Source organism: Sphaeramia orbicularis, chromosome 1 (genome assembly GCF_902148855.1).
Source record: "Sphaeramia orbicularis chromosome 1, fSphaOr1.1, whole genome shotgun sequence".
Taxonomy (NCBI): domain Eukaryota; kingdom Metazoa; phylum Chordata; class Actinopteri; order Kurtiformes; family Apogonidae; genus Sphaeramia; species Sphaeramia orbicularis.
This window is the reverse complement of record NC_043957.1, coordinates 49,697,517-49,717,654: the sequence shown is the minus strand read 5'-3', so window position 1 is coordinate 49,717,654 and position 20,138 is coordinate 49,697,517. Positions and strand designations below refer to the sequence as shown.

Here is a 20,138-nt window from a genome sequence, read left to right as displayed (position 1 = left end):
TCTTGTAAAGACATTGAGGGAAAGCTTAATTTTCACTAGTGCTAAGGTACATAAAAATGACACACTTATGGCAACAGACACATTAGCAACTTTTTTGGCAACTTTTACACATTGTGTAAACGTTTGAATTTGAACCCTCCAGGTGCTGCAAAGCTATCTTTATATTCATTTTGGCAAAAATCGAGTGGATTTCTACAAACGATTTCAATTCCTTCTTAATTTGTTATGTCTAGAACTAGTTACATCACAACACTTGCACATATAAGGTCAAGACTTCTGACGAACATTTCTCAGAGTACGACATAATTGTTTACCAGCAGCAGTGGTTGTAGTCCATACTGGAAATATGTCCAAACTTTGAGCAAATTACCTAAAATGTTTAGTTGTTGGTTGTATTAATGAACACAAGTGGCTGAACGGGACAGAGCAGCACAGTCAACAACCTGGAGGGGGCGGGGTCATGTGCATTTAAAGGGCCAGCGCTCAAAACAACCTTTCTGGTGTCATTAGTCAGAAATAGGGTTGAAGATGGACCTGTGGAGTTGAACTAATGAAGAATTCAGACCCAAGCAGAGCATTTACAGTTTATGTAGACCACAGAGAAATGTTTTAAAATGCATAATTCCATTTAAAAAGCAAAATATCACTCCTTTAAGATTCCAAAACACAGGATAAGATGTTGATACCCTTTGTGCGAGCATGTACAAAAGTTCATTGGTGGATGTTGGAAAGTTGAACCACAACCAGGAGGCTTGCGTCCAGCCCAGGACCAGCTCAGGGAACAGGACGTACCCCCAGGGCAGGCAGGGGGGGCCGTATCATCAGCAGTGGAATTTAAAGAATGAAATAAATAAAAATAAGAAATTAACTTGAAACAAGATAAAATTGGTATGTTCTTGGTATCTTGGTATGAACCAAATAATATGCTGTGTATTTTTTGACATTAGTTCCATATTGTGAGATCATGATTGGTAACTTTTCTGGGCTCTTCTGTCATAAAAACGTGCACTTATTAAACTGTAACATGCTTCCATGCAGTAGATTTGAGGCTGAGGCTCATGCAGGTGTTTTTCTGTCCAGGTGGCTGCTGGTCGAGAATGGTTCATCCACACCATTTATACTGTCCGCTCCAGAGAAAACGCCAACCGTAACATTGGGAAGCGCAGTGTGGAGTACCTATACCACAGCGTGTCGTCTATGGAGGAGCCCCACAGCTCTGACGTGGCCCCCAGCCGCCACCGCCGCGCCGCCCCCTCTTTCTCCGGCCCCGCTCTGGCTCAGGAGATCGGCATCGAAAACAACCGGGGCACCAACATCCAACACATCGCTCTGGACCGAGCAGACCGTATGGTGGTCAGCCAGCGCCAGCCCTGGTCCCCCGGCCGGGACAGGGAGCGGGACCCCCTGCTGGAGCGCCCCCTGCTGGAGAGCTCAGGCAGGGACCCGGCTGACTCCTCCACACTGCCCATGTTGGTGGGACTGGCAGGGCTGGTCCTCCTCATCTGCCTCATCGCCACCATCGTCATTCTGCTGCTGAGGCGTAAGAAGAGGGAGAAGGAGAGCCACTTCCCTCCTTATGCCTCTTCCTCCTCCTCCGCCTACAACGGCTACAGCCACAGCTCGGCTCGCATGTGGAGCAGCTCAGACAGCTCTGAGGTGTAGACGTGCACCGCCGTCCCCTTCCACAGACGATGATAGTCTCCATCACCATTGTGCCTTCAACACCTGTAACACAAGCACTGAATAGAGCCCAGTACATCCTGAGGACAGCACACGTTATGTCAGTGCTCGGGGCCTGAAATGTAGAGAACACGGCGGAGGTTTCTGAAATTCAGAGCCACTTTAAAAAAATGACCTGCTTTATTGGACGTCAGGTTGTAAAATATTGCTGTTTGCAAATGCATGAAAGAAACCCAACTTAGTAAATGGCATTTAGACATTTTTCCACTCCAGTAAAAGTCAGCCGTATTGAAATTTCAACAAATATTGTTCCTCCTTTAAAGGTAGTTTACCATGTTTTTAATACTATAATTCACTGTTTATTTTTGTTGTTGAGAGTAGCGTATGCATTGAATGGTAGTTGAAGCTGACCTTGAATGATAATGTGATTAATGTTTGTTATTTCACTGTTGTGCTTTAAAAAGCCTGCAGTATACGTACATGCCCACTGCTTAGTAATAATACCAATATGGTGTCATTGAAAGGGATTGTAAATGTCTTTTTTTTTTTTTTTTTTGAGAATGCAATTTGTTTTTTTTATTTTACTTTTTACAGTAAAGTATGGGTGCAATCAGATGCAAAACAATCTGTGTACATATCGATGTAGGACTGTGGAAACAAAGGTATTAATACACCCTGGTGAAACTTGAAAAACAATGAACCACTCATCAAGCCCTGAAAATAAACAAATGCAGTATCGAAATTAGAATTATTCTACATATGACAGTATGTTTTCATGTGTCAATTATTATTAGGCTTACTTTTGTTACAGTTTGAGGAGTCTGGATGTTTGTACACTACCACTGCCAAATATAAATGTCCTTTTTTGAAATTTTTCACAGTGCACACTTTTTTTTTTCTTTTATAGAAAATGGGAAATTTATTTGTGATGTTCAAAAAGACATTTTCTACTTCACATAGAAAGATAAAAGAACACAGGTTTTATTAAAAATAAAAAAGGGTACATGTTTCAAGCAATGGAATGTGGTACAACCAACAGGCATAAATACATTTATTTCAATTAAGTACTGGAAAAAAAAAAAAAGGACTAGCAAACAAAACTAAATCAGCACAGCTGCAGTGTTTAGAAGTGACAACAAGGTTTGTAAAGGGGCACTTCTAAAACCTAATACAACCACATCAGTCCATTGGAGGGTTTTACACAGTACGTTATCACAGCCTGCAAAACAAACACGGGCACTAGGACTAATGACACTGGAGCTGGCTGCCGCTCAAAAATGCACTGGAGATTCAAGTTCACTTTACAACTTGAGCTTTTTTCTGCGTCCACGACCATCTGGAGTTCCCTCAGACTTCCGCTTCTGGGCCTGAAACAGAGAATAAAATCTATTTTAATATCTTTCTTTTAAACTGACAAAAAATGATCTAAAACCAACAAAATTATTCAGTTTTTTGTACAGTGTATATTTGTGTTGAAACAGTAATTAAAACCAAAACATAACTAAAAAACTATATATATTGAAATCAAGTAAGACATAGTTTTGACAGATGCAGGTATCTGAAATCATGCCAGAAACCCTTCATAAACATAAGTTTTTCTACTTTAGACTAGGGGTGTCAAACATGTGGCTCAGGGGCCAAATGTGGCCCCCTGAATGGTCCAATCCAACCTGTGGAATGAATTTGTGAAATGCAAAAATTACTCTCTAAGATACTAATCATTTTAGCTCAGGTTCCACGTACAGACCAATTCAAACTCAAGTGGGTCAGTCAGTAAAATACTGTCATAATAACCTGTAAATGCATCTTTACACACATTTTTCCCCTTTGTAAATGTAAATATTTTCATGTAATTTTCCTGTATTTACATTGAAACAATCATTTCACAAAAAACATGGACAACCTGAACAAATATGAACAGCCTGAAATATCTCAACAGAAGTGGAATATTCTAGTGGAATATTATACTAATATTCTGCCTGTTACTAACTGTTTAGTTTATTTGTAGATCCACTGTGATCTGTAGGTTCTAATACGTAACTAGTGTGTGTAAATAATAAACTGAGGCAGAATATTGTTAAAATTGCACTTATTTTTCTGAAGAACTTTTAGGTTAGGATCATGTTATTCACCCCTAGTAGCCTGAAAGGGAGTGAGAAGAAATAAAAGTTATTTACTCCCACCCCCAGATTCACTTTTACATTGTACGGTTGCAGTTGTATCAGAGAAATTAGTTAAACATGCATTCTATTTGAGAGACTTTGGGGCAAAAGACTGAGTTGAAATTTATGGATTGGGTTGACGTCTCCCTTTGGAATGAGTGGGTAAGTTCTGGTGTTCGTCTCCTAAAGGGGGCGGACCGTAGAGAAACCCAAATGACAGATACAGGACAGCATGTCCAGTGAAGCATGTTGTTTCATCACTGGAAATGTTTGAGTAAATATTAAATACATGTAACAACAGAATCTAAATGGATAAACACAGGCCTTTTATTGTGAAACTGTGTGTAGACTGAACGGTGTGTTCGGTGTCGTTCATATTGTGGACTTACTGAACCGCTCTTTGGGCCTCGTTTCTTCTTCTCCGCCTTCTCTCTCTCCTCCAGCTCCATGTTCTCCCTTTCGATCAGTGTAATCAGGGTGTTACATCGCCTCTGGAGCTCCTGCACAACCGACCGCAGAACGTCCGTTATATTCAGGACATCAAGTACAAAAACAAGTATGTGAAATCGCAGATCTAACTGGGAAAAGCTGACGACACTCACCATTGCTGTCCTGGATTTGAGGAACCAGTCGAAGCGGAACTGGGGCGAGTTGCGGATGCACTGACGCAGCTCGTCGTACACGCTCTCTTTGTCGAAGCCGAGCTTGTGAAGCATGCAGATAAGGAAGCGGTCTTCCTCCTCTGTGTAGTTCTTGCCTTTGTTGGTGCCGTAGGAGATACGGAGCTGGTGGAAGGGAGCCTTGTAGCGACCGATCTGAAGAAGGAGATGAGGAAAAGGATCAAGGGACTAGTTAAAGTGTACCTGTACTGGTCATGGTTACGACATTAGATGTGCTTTGTAGCAAGAGAGGCACAAATTCAGAAAAAAAAAAAAAGTTAAAAATTTAAAAAAAAAAGAAAAAATCACCATAAATGCACCACACTAGGGATGTCCCGATTGGTATCAGCTGCTGATCTGGCATTTTTTAGAAGATTGGATTGGATTAAGTCATGAGATTGGACCATTCTGGACCCGGTTCTAGGGCTGGGGTAAATACATGTCCTGCCCCCTCAAATTAAAATTTCCGAAGGTAAGGCAAAGCTGCACAACACCAGGAGGCTTAGAGGAACTGGTAAAGCGTCTATGAGTTTCAATTTCACTCTGCGCGGATACACATTCTGAGGTCCGGTTGTGATGTGCAAGTATTTTTCAACCCGCGGGCTTTTGTGGAAGTATTTGACCTGCCCCAGCCCACCCCACAAGGAACCCGCTTCACATCACCGAACACACCTCCATATAATACCTGGATGGACCTGTCTATAGACACACTACAGCAGTGGCAAACAAGGTTCTCATTTGTCCCACAGTATGAATTTGGAAAGTGCAAAAACTATACTGAAGTTATGAAGAGTTAAAGGTGTCATAGTTGTTTTAGTTCAGGTTCCACATTCAGCCCAACTGTGATCTACAGTAAAATCATATAATAACCTACAAATAATGACTCAGAATTTAAATAAAAATTTCTTTGTAAAAAGTCTGTATCTGATCAGTATTGGATTGGTATCGGCAAAACTAATCCCAAAAAAAAAATTGAAACAGAAGGGAAAAAATCCTGATCAGGACATCACTACACCACATTGGTAGGGGTGTGTATTGGCAAGAATCTGGTGATATGATACAAATCACAATACTAGGATCACGATACGATATATCACGATACTTTTAAAAAGGCAATTTTTTTGTTTGTTTCTTTTTTTAAGATTATTTCCTGGAAGAATTGAATTACACCAGAATATGGACAAATACTTAACACATTTTTATTTGATCAGAACAGGATCTAATGTTATATCACAACATTTGTCTAATTCTCCTGGTTTCCACAGGAACTACCATCTGCCTCTCAGACAGAAAAAAGTGCTTTTAGGATGCTTCAAATAACCATTACTTAATAAAACCGTGTTAAATAATAATAAATAAAATATAAACAAAAAAGAAAAACAAAAATTAACCTCCCCCATATCTCCATTTGAATAAATACCTAAAAATATCGATACAGTACTTTTTAATATCGATACAATATTGTGAAATGAAATATCACGATATATTGCAGAACCGACATTTTCTTACACCCCTACACACTGGACCTTTTTATTACATGAATTAAGGGCGGGGGTAGAACCTATGGGAGCAGCCATTACCGGTCGTAAGTGACATACCATCGTTGATTCCGGGTGATGGAGTGTGAGTAAACAAGCAGCAGTCAGAGAGCGAGATTGAGTGGAAAGCATGTGTTCACGCTTGTTTGTGCAGCCGTGAGCTCAGCACTTTGCCACTGTCCTAGAGACACGACCCAGCACTGGCCGATAATGTGTCATCTTAGACTGGTGTCTGCTGCACGGGTTCAGTGACCAGTCCATCACAGCCCAGGGAATCAGAGAGTACTACGAGTCTGAATCACTATCAGTGTTGGAACAGCCCATGAAGGAGGCAACATGTCTGACCATGACTGACTGACGGAGCAGCGACTTTGTACTCCTGACAGAAGCGCTAGAATTATACGTGATCTTTTGAAATAGCCAACAATGAAAAATTCTCTAAACATACCCTTTGAGTGAAATGATAAAAACAATTTCAGGATCAGAGTTCAGTGTTTAATACAGCGATAAATCAATATTGGTAATTACAGGGTTCCTACAGGTTTCTAAAAGTTAAATCTAAGACTTTTTAAGACTTTCTTAAGACTACTTAGAGCAGAATTTAATGCCTATTTCATGGCCATACTAGCAAAAATTTGTGACTCTTAGAATTTAGGAAAATGTATTTAATTACTCCAATGCCTCGATTCCCACTGTTCCGAGTCATTTCTCATGGGGGAGGGGGCTGCAAAGTTAGCAATAACTGTTTCCTAATTTAAATATAAGTTGTTGGGTTGGAACTACAACTGCACAATATATCGTTTGAGCATCGTCTTCACAATGTACGTGTGCGCAGTAGTCACATCACAGATTCTGCAATGTAGGAGGCAAATGAACTTGATGTGTTCCCATCCAAGTTCAACCTGGGTACCCGACACACACTGCACACAACGATCCACCAATCATAATCATTCTTAATCAGTTTGCCGATGCAGACCTCGCCCCTGCACATGGAGTGAGTCGCTGATAACAATATTGAAAAATGAGCAACGAACAAGAGAAAATCACCGAAAACAAAGACTTGGTGCCAAAAAGAAAAGCAACATCAGTTATCTGGAATTATTTCAGCTACAAGAAGGATGAAACTGAAACACGTGTTCTGTGTTGACAGTGCCTTCCACCTGTCGCCACAACGAGAGGAAACAACTAATTTGTTTGACCATTTATGTCACCAGCACACAGCTATTATATCCTCCTGAGTAGTTTTTCATATCGCAATATATATCGCTGGGTTAAAAAACATCGCAATGTCAGGTTTTTCCAATATCGTACAGCCCTTGTTGGAACGGGTGGAACTGAGTCGACCAACGTTACTTTCTTTGCAGCTTGGACACTTCACAGTCACATTTAAACACAATACAGCCAACATAACTTAATACACACCATATCAAATTTAATACCTTTTAAAGACTTTTTTAAGATATTAAATGCAGATTTGTAAATTCAAGACTTTTCAGACTTTTTAAGACCCCACAGGAACCCTGTACTTAGGCAGTTCCAACCACAAATGAACCACATGACAGCTGGCTACCTTTGAGTCCAGTGCTTTCTTGATGCTAATCCTCCTCTGAATCCTGGCCTCTCCCCTCTCGATCTGGGCCATGATCTTCTCAATGTCCTGCAGCTCGTTGCAGCGCTCCCAGAACACAGCTGGAGGAACACACATGAATATCAACCACAGACATACATACAAACCACAAACGTCAAGTTCACCTCTGGATTAAGGGGCAGTTAGTCCCTACCAGAATATTCCATGACTTCCTCTGGAGTTTTGCCCTCGACCTCTCGGGCGATGTTCTCAATGTCATCTCGTCCCCACTTCTCATTGGCTTTGATGAACTGGTTGAAGTCACGTTTGTTCCAAATAGTGAATCCCTACAAATAAAGGACAGTTTGTGAACATGTGCACAAACATTCAGATACACAATGCTTGTTGATTTGCAGACTTTAGTTTGTACTGACACAGAACAGTCAGTACCTGTTGTAAGAGGTTCTCCTTCTCCTCCAGTTCCTCCTCTGTCAGTGCCTCTGCCTCGTCGATCTTTGCCTGCTCCTCCTTCTGGACCTGGGCTGAGTTTGGCATATCTGGATTACGTGGGACCTAAAAGAAGAGGACCCAGATGGATTTGGACACGTATCTACAGACATTATTGTGCTGGAGAAGTCTAGACAGAAAAGCAGTATCACTGTCCTCTGAAATAAAAAAAAAAAAAAAAACAAGTCTGTGTACCTTATAGCCTATAGTCTTTCTGTAGAACAGAATTTCCTTTTCTAGCAGCTCAAACAGACGTGGAGGGAAGAACTGGAAGTCCTGCACGTTTGGCTGCTTAGGAGGACGAGGAGCCTGAAAAAAAAAAGTTGAAAAATAGTGTTATGACAGACATCATACAGACTTAAACAGGATAGCGTGACATCTTTTACATGAGGTTTATGCAGGTTTCAATGAGTTAAGACGGAATTTAAGATCTGTCCATACTGGCACATACACTACAAACAAAAAGTTAAGAATATTTCTTTTGTTTTGTCATTTTTGCCATTTGTAAATAAAACTATGTCTGGTCATTAAAAAATGTGTTTCAATTCAATTCACACACAAAAAAGTAAAAAGCGCTGTGCAAGAATCCCAACCGTAAAAAAACAGCCCAAAAATTAAAAATATCCTCAACTTTTTGTTTGTAGCGTAGGTTGGTATTGTAATGGCAAAATTACTTATATCCATATATATTCATACATATTTTCATATATTTCATATATCATATAGGCTTCTAACTCTATTTCAGATATATTCATGTCACTGTGTATTATAGAGCAGTTTTGACCTCTTTTGTGTTTTGTCCAGAGTAGAAGGCCAAACCAACATTTCTCACAGGGGTCTTATCTCTAAGTTCCTGACACTAACCAAAACACTTTCGACACATCATAATTTTGTCATGGGAGACAGAAGACTACATTGTGATTTGTATTTTTGGGTTCAGACCATCTCAGTCTCTTGTCTGAGTGATATCTCTTTCTATGGAGCTCCAGATAAAGTGATTTCTTTGACACTGAACGCTTGAACTGACCCTTCTTTTTTGAAGACGAATTAGTTGAGTATTATTTTTCCATAACAATTGGTGTCAGAAGTGGGACAGCTGAAGATCCGCCATGTGACACTCGAAGGGGTCGGACAGGTTAGCCACCAAGAATCCACAATCTACAGGTTCTCCTCTACCTCACTGAAAATCTTAAGAGACGAGAGGGTCTGACGCCTGGAGTGAAACTGGTCGACTTCACGTCTATTCAACGAACTCAATACTCTACTTCCTCGTCTGAAGGGTGAGATGTATTTTTACCAATTATTCAACTGAAGTATTTGCTTATTAATTAAACTGAAAAAAGAAAAATTTGAATTAAAGTAAATTAAATGTATAATAATCAGTGGTTACTGATGTGGCTGATGTGTGTTCATGAGCCAAAGCTGAAGAATCCAGATACCAGTTAACCAAGGTTTTACATTATACTTTACTGTGAGAACACAACAAACATTTGTCAGAGCAGAACATTCACAGATCTGAGGCTGACCACGCTGGCCACCCACAGTGTCTGAACAATACAATGTGCCTTTGGTCTAGACACCACACTGCTGTATTACTGCCCTCTACTGGCTGTGACATTCATATTACAGATAAGGTAGTAGTCAGTAGTAACTACACCGAGATCTCTAACCATTTCTATGTTATAAGCCATCAAAATACGGCCTATTATAAGTAAAGGCAAATATGTAATATTTCAAAAATTTGTCAAAAATTCAAAAATGAAAATTTCTCTAAACTGTGAACAAACTTTGTGGACATTATCCCAAGAAAGCTACAGACAAAATTTGAAATTAGCTTCTTAGGGTCCATTCCTCCTCCATATGTTCACAACATTCTTTAATTCAACTCAAGATCTTACATAGATTGCACTTCTTTAAAGCTACACGTGCAAAAATATTCTCTGACTTAAACCCCATCTGCGACCGGTGCAAACAGGCCCCAGCATCAATACACCACATGTTATGGTCCTGCTCCAAGCTTGTCCCTGTCTGGAACTCTTTCTTTGATTTCATTTCCAGGGCATATGGGTGCTGTACTCAGCCATCTCCCCTTGCTGCTATTTTTGGTCTCATTTCATGCACAGATGACTCAATCCCTCCAGCTAACCTACAAAAAAATTGTGGCCTTTTCATCTTTACTAACTAGACGTACTATTCTTTTCAAATGGAAGGACTCATCACCTCCAACACACCATCAATGGATCAGAGACATCATGCATAACTCTGTCAACAAATTTAACAAAATATGGGAGCCTGTTTTACACTATGTGAATATGTTATCTGGCCTGGAACTTTAAATACATTATAGTTGTTTATATTGTGATTAACCTCTTTATTTATTTATTTTCTTTCCTTAAATGTACCAGAATGCACTGTCTTGACTGTCTTGTTATGCGTGTTTTGTTTGTATTACCTTTTTTTTCTCTGTTTTTTTGTTTGTTTGTCATGCCTGGTGTCAATCTTTGTATTATGAATGCATTACTTGAAATTATAAGTGTTATATTTGTTAAATGTTGAAAAGTCCTACAAATAAAGTTAAAAAAAAAAAAAAGAGAAACAAATTTTAAATTAATCTGACCAGTAGTTTCATTGCTAATGAAGACGAAGTCAATGCTGGACACAGCGCTTTCACAATAGCTCATGACCTATTGACAATTTTATGGCAAAACAGAGCAGAGGATATTGCAGAATATCAACTACGATGAATCTCTAAATGTGAACACAAATTGAGTCGTGGCAGGCGTTTGCTGGATTTTTGCAGCAGGCTTTATGATTTTCAGAGTTCCCACACGACTTGCCTTGATACACAAGTTTCCTAATTGGAGTTTTCATTCACAAGATGCACCAGCCTTTAAATTTATTATCAAAAAAACACTAAATTCAACCCATTTTAAATCCTGTCAAAACATTTTGAGGCCTTCAACTCAGATAAGTGAATTTGAGACTTCTGTAAAGGGCTCAGAAACCCTGTTGCCACCTGGTGCCGTCCATGTCTAGCGTTTGGTAGTTCAGACCTACCTTGGGCGCTTTAGGCTCACTGACTCTCAGAGCTTCTCTGAAGTAGGCGTCCACGGCATAATTAGCTTTCCTTTCTCTCTTGGGCGGCTCAATCCAGTTGGTAATGACCTGAAAATGAAGGGAAGACAGAACAAGGTAAATGCTCAACGGGTCATGTTTCTGAAACGATGCAATCAAAGAGTAATGTTGGCGAGCTGGCAGGTATTTGTACCTTTTTCTTTTCTCTGTAGTCCTCTCCTTCGAATGTGTACACGCTGCTGTTCTCTGTGTCCATGGTGAAGTTTCTCAGAGAGCTTTCACCCAGGGAAGACAGCTTCTCCTTCATCTCCATAGTCTGGCATGGGGTCAGGTGTAAATGTTGATATCATTAAGAATTCCTACATTTCATTGAGTGTAATTTACATAGAACAGAAATATACTGCTGTACATGCACCCCCATATTCACTGTTACTGCGCATTGTGAAATATTGTGCATACTCAGAGGATTACTTTATTATATTTTAGCATATTTTATAGTAGCTTTTATTCTATTCTATTTAGCTTTTGTATATTAAATGTTTTTATTTAATATTTTATCTTATTTCATCCGAAAAACACCGAGATCTGAGTGACTATTTCATTTTATCACATCTATTGATTGAATGACAATAAAGCTGAGTCTAAAATATGTCGTTTCTCACCTTCCTTTCACCTCTCTCCAGAATAGCGTCGATGTCATCGTCTGTGATCTCGCTCTCTTTGGATGCAAACACATGTGTGGCGCCATGCCGGATGATGGACAGCATCTCATCTTTTCCCAGTTTGTTTGCACTTGGGTCTACAAGTCGACCTGTTAAGCAAAGCAGTAAAAAATGTGTTAATCTAATCTTTAATCATTCTGTTTGCTGTAAGGTGTAAGAAATGCTGAGAAATTAACACACAAGCTGTAATAGCCGCACGGATGTAATGCTAAACATGAGGGATGAAATACCTTGCTGGATGACGATGGAGTCCAGACGCAGCTTCATCTCAGCCCTCTCCACAATCCTCTCCTCTACTGTGTTTTCGGTGATGAAACGGAACACGCGTACCTGTTTCTGCTGACCAATCCTGTGAGCTCGGTCCTGAAATGAAACGGGAAGCAGGATTTGTCAGATAGCGTGCCTGTGAAACTACCACCAGTGTCGAAGGTCTCATTTTAAACGATACATGTGACAGGTTTTCCAGGTAGGTCTACATACTCACCATAGCCTGAAGATCGACTTGAGGGTTCCAGTCTGAATCATACAGAATGACCACGTCGGCTGTAGCCAGGTTGATACCCAGTCCACCAGCTCGGGTGCTCAACATGAAGATAAACTTAGAGCTGTTGGGCTCATTGTATGCATTGATAGAGATCTGAAAATACACACACAGATACGTGAAATGAGTCAATTTTACTAAATTAATAATACAGTTTTTGGTGAAAAAGAAACGTTACTCTGTCAAAAATAGGACCAATGGCTAGTGATGTCCCGATCTGGATTTTTCTGCTTCTGATCTGATTTTTTGGGGGGGATTAGTTTTGCCGATACCAATCCAATACTGATCCAATATGGACTTTTTACAATTAAACTTTTTTTTAAAATTTGGAGTCATTATTTACAGATTATTATACTGTTATTTTACTTGAGGCTGAATGTGGAACTTGAACTAAAACAACTATAACACCTTTGACTCTTAATAACTTTAGTATAATTTTTGCACTTTCCAAATCCACACTGTGGACAAATTAGAACCTTATATTTTCTACTGCTGTAGTCGGTCTATGGACAGGTCCGTCCAGGTATTATATGGGGGTGTGTTCGTTGCTGTGCGCTAGTGATGTGAAGCGGGTTATTCACAGGTCGGGTTGGGTGGGTCAAATAATTCAACATAAGCCCCGCAGGTTGAAAAAATCCGACTCGCGCATCACAACTGGACCTCAGAATGAGTACAAGCGCCGAGTGACAGTGAAATTCAGACACTTTACTAGGTCCTCTAAACCTCCCATTGTTGTGCAGCTTTTCCCTACCTCCAGAAACTTTCATTTGAGGGGACAGGACCTTTGCTCCCCCCCAACCCCCCTTCCCAAACCGGGCGCGGATCGGCCCGATCTCGTGACTAAATCCAATCCAATCTTCTAACAAATGCCAGCTCGGCAGCCGATACTGATCTGTAGATCCAATCGGGATATCCCTACCAATGGCCCTGTATGTCACCAGCATGTTCTATCAAGAATCAGTAACTTGAATTTTTGAGGTTGTCAGGTTCTGATGCTATGTTACAATCCTGTGGTCATGATGCAGGAGGTCAATCTCCCAATAGAAGTGGGTGGTGCTTTCACTGGAGAAGAACTCAACTAATTAAATGAAAGTCCATATAAGACTTCCTATCAGTGCTCAATAGTACCTATACTGATATCTCTAACCATTTCCATGTTGTAAGCCATCAAAATATGGACCATAATAAGTAAAGGCACATTTGTAACATTTCAAAAATTCGTCAAAATTGAAATTTCTCACAACTGTGAACAAACTTGAACCCAATCAGTAGTTTTGTCAAAGAAGTTTGAAGAAATTGCTAACAAAGACGACACCAGACACAGCGCCTTCAGAATAACTCATGGCCTATGATGCCACAGAGCTAACACCTGAAACATATTCAATCTGCTGACCTGTCTCTCCTCGTGTGGCGTCTGACCATCCAGTCGACAGTATCCATAGTTCCTCCACATGCAGTAGTCCTCCAAGATGTCCAGCACCCTAGTCATCTGACTGAAGATGAGCACACGAGAGCCTGGAAACACAAAAAGAAGGGAGGCGTCAGTTTACCTTTTTATTACTTCGGACATCAAATGACTGCACAAACAAACAACAAATAAATGAATAAATAAATACAATACAAAGAAAGTAATACAGCTACTAACAACCCCAATATTCTTCAACCTCTTCAGATTATTTACCTATAACCTATGTCATGGATGCCAAACTCATTTTAGTTCAAGGGCCACATTCAGCCCCATTTGATCTCCAGTGGGCTGGACCAGTAAAATAATGGTATAATAGCCTATAAATAATGACAACTTCAATCTATTCTCCGTGTTTTACAGCAATAAAACTACATTAAATTATGAAAATATTTACATTTATAAACTATCCAAACAAAAAGAGGTGAATAACCTGGGAAGAAAAAAAAAGTGCAATTCTAAGAAAATTATGTCTCAACTTATCAATTATACATTATGCATTACAGATCAGATCTACAAAGACAAACATTTAGCAACAGGAGGAATATTGTTAAAATTGCACTTAATTTTCTTCAGACATTTCAGGTTATTAATAATTGTTCAGGTTACTCATATTTTATTGTTAAAGGATAGTTTATTCATGTAAATATTTCCATAATTTAACAGGGGTTGTCATTATTTGTAGGCATAATACAATTGTTTTTCTTTCTTCACATTAAACCAAGAAGAAAGTGGAGTCATTACAGGTTATTATATCATTATTTTACTTGAGATCACAATTGGGCTGTATGAGACCCCTGACCATTGACTGTTTCCTTCTATCTGTCTATCTATTGTATAATTGTTGTACTTTGCAACTTCATTCCTCAGGCTGGATTGGAACCTCTAGGGGGCCAGATTTGGCCCGGGGGCTGCATATTTGACACCCCTGGTCTTGAGTCTAAAACGTGGTTCTGCAGAAATTGTCCCCAGTGTAAGGAGTGTCTGAGGATTGTCAACACTGTATGAGCAGCGTCTGGACATGTCACACCTGTGTTGTGGGTGGAATCACTGGATCGCTGAGCAAATGTTCACTCGCAGAGATAGACACAAAGTTTTACAATTCTTAGAAACCATGAGCTCATTCTGGCCTGCATGTCTCGTGTTACACAAATACTATACATGGGGCTTTGATATTTTTGTTCAGTGTACATGAGTTATTTCTTGGGACCGTCAACAAACCTTGCTCCTTCATCTTGGGCAGCAGCTTATCCAGCACCACCATCTTGCCGCTGTTCACCACCAGGTGGAGGTCAGTAGTGTATGGTGGCCCGGGCTCCGCCCCATCGAAAAGGTACGGATGGTTGCAGCATTTCCTCAGCTGCATGAGGACGTTCAGCAGACGCATCTTGTCCATCTTACCAGCTGAATTCAGGATGTCGATGTCCTTCATCAGAATCTTTGTGTACCTGAGGAGGTATCATTTATGTGATTAGTTACCTGCTGTAGATTTGCAGAATCCCCAACTTTTGTAGAATGTGTATTTAAGTCCTGCCTGACTGAAGATACTTACCACTCTCGTTGCATCTTACTCAGGCCTACGTACATTTTGATCTCTTTTTTTGGAAGCAGGGTCTTTTCTACGTCAGCTTTAATACGACGTAGCAAGAAAGGACGCAACACCTGAACAAAAAGTAAAATTGGACATCAAAATGTGCTACAACCCTAATATTTCAAAACTTCAAATTAGGATCAGGGACATTAAATACATTGAATACATACAGTGTGAAGACGTTCAACCAACTTCTGATCACCCAAACAGTTGTTTGTGTCAAACCACGAATCAAAATCCTTTAGGGGAAAGAAAAATAGAAAAATGAGAAGTTTTTTAACATAAAATTCCTTCTTCCAATTAAAACAGATTATAGAACTGTCACAGTAAACACATTTCACCTTCCAATGTAAACCTGAGAGCACAGTTTGGAAATGCACCCTCTACTAATTTCCATCATTTTAAAACAAATCTTACTTCTGATGAGTTGAAGACGTCAGGCAGCAGGAAGTTGAGCAGAGCCCACAGCTCATGGAGATTATTTTGCAGGGGAGTTCCAGTCAGCAGCAAACGATTGGTGGTCTTGAATTCTCGCACAATTTCTGACAACTACAGGAAATAAAGTGGATCTTCAGTCTTAGCTAAATCAAACAGTACGAGCAACTTTCAGGGGTCAGAAGAGACCCGGTTAAAAACCAGTTCACACCATTAGATTTCAGTGTCTAACCTTTGATTTCTCATTCTTGATCCTGTGAGCTTCATCAATGACCAGATATCTCCAGTTGAACTTCTTGAAGACTGCCTTTTCGATGATGAGCATTTCATAAGATGTGACGCATACATCCCATTCTCCTGGCAGCAGAACATCCCTGATCAGGGCAGTCTGAAATTATAGGGAAATGATTTAGGATTAGTTTAAAACCCACTATATTGTTTTTTTTGTCTTGCTAATACAGAAACCAAAAACCAAGCATAACTGACACAGAGGAACAAATTAAAAACTGCAACGAAATTTGGTTTTGTATACACTTTGTGCATACCTGAATGACAATATAGTTTGTCTAAGTCTAAAAACCAAACATGATACACGAAGCATGATTTAAGGAAGAGAAACTCTTTATACCAGTGTTTTTCAACCTTGGGGTCGTAACTCCACATGGGGTTGCCTGAAATTTCTAGTAATTGATAAATAAATAAATAAAAACTTACTAATAAAAAATATATGGTGAGTTGACAGAGACGATCACAATCCATAAAAGACATGACAAACTCTGAAGCGGGACCTGAAGCACTGTGGTACTGTTTATCTTTTAAATGTTCATTGTGGTTGGTTTAAGATGCTGCAGCGCTTTCATAATTCATAGTTTTATTGTTTTTTCTGCATTAATTTGCAGCCTTGTAAATCCAAGCAGGACTGACTGTACATATCCTGACCAAGGAAAATCAAATTCTCATTTTGTGCAGTAATCTCCACCTGGCTTTTCTGCCTCCGTCCATAATAATATACATTATATAGCCTAAATGTTTAATAAAATTAACGTTTATTTGCAACATAATATAGCAAACTATTACATGATCAAAAACAAATTAATTTTAGCAAAAAAAAAGTCTCTGTATTGAATGTCTGGGGTCGCCAGAAATTTGTAATGTTAAAATGTGGTCACAAGCCAAAAAAGGTTGGGAACCACTGATTTATACTGTATGTTAGCCTGAGCAAAAGTAGGTTCAGCTTAACACACTTCTCACAAATCAAACTACGTAGTAAAGTTACTCTCCATTAGCTTAGTTGAGGCCTTCTGTGCTATTATGCAACTCAAAATGCATGTTGTCCATGTAGACAACCCTTTCTTGCATTTTTAATCAGTCTTGATAATATCAAAAACAAAAACAAAACAAAACTGACACAGAGGAACAAATGAATAAAAACTAGATTTGTGGAAAAAAACCAAGCATGAAGCACATACAAACATTTTCAGATGACCATATGATCTCTGATGCCTTACCCTCTCATCCCTGCCTCCTATCAGGCAGACAGCTCGAAGGGAAGGCACCCATCGCTTGAATTCATTCATCCAGTTATAGAGGGTGGATTTGGGGACAAGAACCATGTGTGGACCAGGGATGTTTCTGTAGTGCTTCATGTAACCCAGCAAGGAGATGGTCTGGAGAGTCTTCCCCAAACCCTGAGAAAGACCAGCAGGAGTGTGTGAGGCATAGTGAAATGAGGAACCAAATCAACCCTTAAACATGTAATAATAAACATTCAGTGCATGACAAAGTACAAACCATTTCATCAGCCAGGATACCGTTGATTCCATTCTCATACAAAGAGATGAGCCAGTTCAGACCACGGACCTGATAATCCCTCATTTTTCCCGTTTTAATGTCTGCATTAAAGACAAACAACCACATACTCATTATGTCTGTTCATCATATGACATTTAGGTCAGGCCTGTGCTTAACATGTAACACCCTGGAGCTTCAGAAAACTGTCTTTAGCACTTACAAGACGGAGATTCGTCAAAGCGAGTGCAGACATTGGTCGTCTTAGTGCTCTCATTCAGAAGCTCTTCATCTTCCTCTTGTTCTGTGCGGCGATGTCGGGTGCTGTCAAACACAAATGCAAAAATGATTGATCAAATTACAAGCCCTGACGCAGTATTTGCACTGACTGTGACATTCTGGCCCGATACAGATGTACACAAAATAATGACTAAATTGGTCAGCACAGTAGCCTATGCTCATACAGATATTATAGTGCTTTTTTGGGGGGGAGGGATTAATTAGTTATTACCTTCTTGTACTGGGGAAATCAGAAAGAAAGAAAAGAAATTGGAGGGAAAAAAAGCTAGAAAAGTAATTTCTAAAAAAAAAAAAAAAAAAGATAAACATCTGCCACATCAGTGAAATATCATCTTATCTGCGGATCGCTGATGTCAGTAAAGATTGATACAGATGTTCCGAGCATCCCTAAAATAAACCTGTACTCACTCTCCAGCAGAGAGCAGATTCTGTTTCTCATCTTTCTTGATGCGGGGACGTCCTGGTTTCATCTTCAGAGGCGAAGTTGGAGTCTTCTGTGCTGCTGGTTGGATGAAATGTGCAAACAGCTCCGTTTGCTTCAACAGGTACTCAAATCTGTTGGTCCGATCTGTTTGCTACACACCAATGGACAGAGGCTTGATTAGTCATTTATCCAAAAAAGAGAGTTTTGCTATGTTTTGTAAGCTTTGAAAATAACTTCTTACCACTTTCTCTTCATATCCTGGCGCAGATTCTTTCGTTTTGGATGAGGAGGGGGAGGAGGAAGAGGACCCATCCTGTCCATCAGGTCCTGCCTCTGAGGAGGACTCTTTTCCAGCATCTGAACAGTCAGACTTCTCCTAAGCAGAAAGAGGCAGAATTTTAAGCTCAAAAATCAGGAAATACATATACTGGTTAAGTTTTTCTTTCAATTTATCCAGTGGCAGGCAGCGCTGCAGCATCTCCTATTGGTCATGGCTGCACTATTCCTCTGAAAACAAAGACGCAGTCCGGACGGGGACACATGAACTGGCTACTCTTGGTTGGCGTTAGCGTGTTGGTCAAAAAGCCGGGTCACATTTACAGTCTCTTCACTCAGCAGGATAATCTACTGGGGATTTGAGGAGTTCTGTGTGCTCCGTGAGAGGCTAGCGGGGCTAAGCTAACAGTAGAGGGCTTATAAAACGATGTGGCCTCGTTGCTGCTGCTCCTGTAACGTTAGGGGACGGAGCCGCTGTTGTCATGAGCTAATGCTAACGCCACAGCTAGCTAACCTAACTAGCTCAACAGCCCACATCAACGTTGACAAAATGAAAGTTTAACCTAGCGGAATTAGAAGCCCAACTAGAAGACTGACTGGGGTTTTCATAGTTTTTGACCGGTGGGGCATGTTTTCAGAGACGTAACCCATGTTGAGAGCAGACAAAGCCTGTTTGGACTCATCTTACCTCCGTTCCTCCGGCTTCTTCAACTTCAGTCTGCTCTTCCCGCTGTTCCTCGCAGTTTGCGCTTTCGGACATTTTTAACCAATTTCCTCTTCTATCCAAATGTTCAGTCCGTTAACAGATGTCTAATGTAATCCTCTGTGAGAGCCGTGGAAGATTTCCTGGATTTTACCTCGGTAAGTGGGCACTATCCTGTTGTTTATAATGAAAGACACACTGGTTTGTCACCGGGAGCACGTTCGCGCTAGCAAGATTTTTGTCGGGCACCCGCGTTCACAGAGCGGTACCCGGTCTATACGAGATATCGCGAGATTAGAGTGCGATACGTTCGTAGACTGTCGGAAATGTTGTAATTTCCATACTGCAGACTCTTCATGTACATTGAACTTTCAACACATTTTATTTGGCCAATCACAAATTGATAAAATGACTCCAGAAAAAATATATATTATCAACCTTTTGATTATTTTTGCCAAATTTCACATTCATTGTTCCAAATTTGCACATCAACGTCCAAACATTACTGTTTTCAAAGCCCTTTTTTCCAATTATGTGGACAATTTGAGGAACAGAATCAATTCTAAAGCAAATAAAACAAAACAAAAAAAGTCAAGTGTATAATCTTATTTAATTTTGTATAATTCATATTTATACCTCGAGCAATTTTTATTATTTATTTTTATTTATTTTTTTCCTAATGTTTTTACTTAGATAGATAGATAG

General features: G+C 39.9%; 2 protein-coding genes across 2 annotated transcripts in view; one reads left to right on the top strand and one right to left on the bottom strand.

Moving 5' to 3' along the window:
• The window catches only part of frem3 (Fras1 related extracellular matrix 3), a 54,746-nt gene extending 51,994 nt beyond the window's left edge, over window positions 1-2,752 (top strand). The window contains exon 24 of the mRNA XM_030140714.1: window positions 1,081-2,752. Coding sequence (XP_029996574.1) covers window positions 1,081-1,662 — 582 coding nt within the window. The 3' untranslated portion in view covers window positions 1,663-2,752. The remainder of the gene's footprint in view (window positions 1-1,080) is intronic.
• smarca5 (SNF2 related chromatin remodeling ATPase 5) lies at window positions 2,646-19,686 on the bottom strand. The gene is made up of 24 exons (XM_030140724.1): window positions 19,419-19,686; window positions 18,696-18,830; window positions 18,439-18,605; window positions 17,954-18,054; window positions 17,734-17,834; window positions 17,451-17,630; window positions 16,175-16,330; window positions 15,925-16,056; window positions 15,678-15,746; window positions 15,469-15,578; window positions 15,138-15,364; window positions 13,845-13,966; window positions 12,395-12,547; window positions 12,141-12,273; window positions 11,851-11,999; window positions 11,382-11,504; window positions 11,171-11,278; window positions 8,309-8,422; window positions 8,057-8,179; window positions 7,821-7,953; window positions 7,610-7,728; window positions 4,445-4,657; window positions 4,232-4,342; window positions 2,646-3,047 (listed from the first exon to the last, which is right to left on the bottom strand). The coding sequence occupies exons 1-24, from the start codon at window positions 19,488-19,490 to the stop codon at window positions 2,982-2,984; spliced, it is 3,117 nt and encodes a 1,038-aa protein (XP_029996584.1). The 5' UTR covers window positions 19,491-19,686; the 3' UTR covers window positions 2,646-2,981.
• Between the last annotated feature and the right edge of the window lie 452 nt (window positions 19,687-20,138).

Excerpts from the sequence above, each read along its gene's own strand:
- smarca5 (XM_030140724.1), bottom strand. The coding sequence starts at position 19,490 with ATGTCCGAAAGCGCAAACTGCGAGGAACAGCGGGAAGAGCAGACTGAA. Across the intron at positions 18,606-18,695 it reads CAGGATATGAAGAGAAAGTG|CAAACAGATCGGACCAACAG; the intron begins GTAAGAAGTTAT and ends ATTGGTGTGTAG. Across the intron at positions 11,505-11,850 it reads TGGAGAGAGGTGAAAGGAAG|ACTATGGAGATGAAGGAGAA; the intron begins GTGAGAAACGAC and ends ACCCCATGCCAG.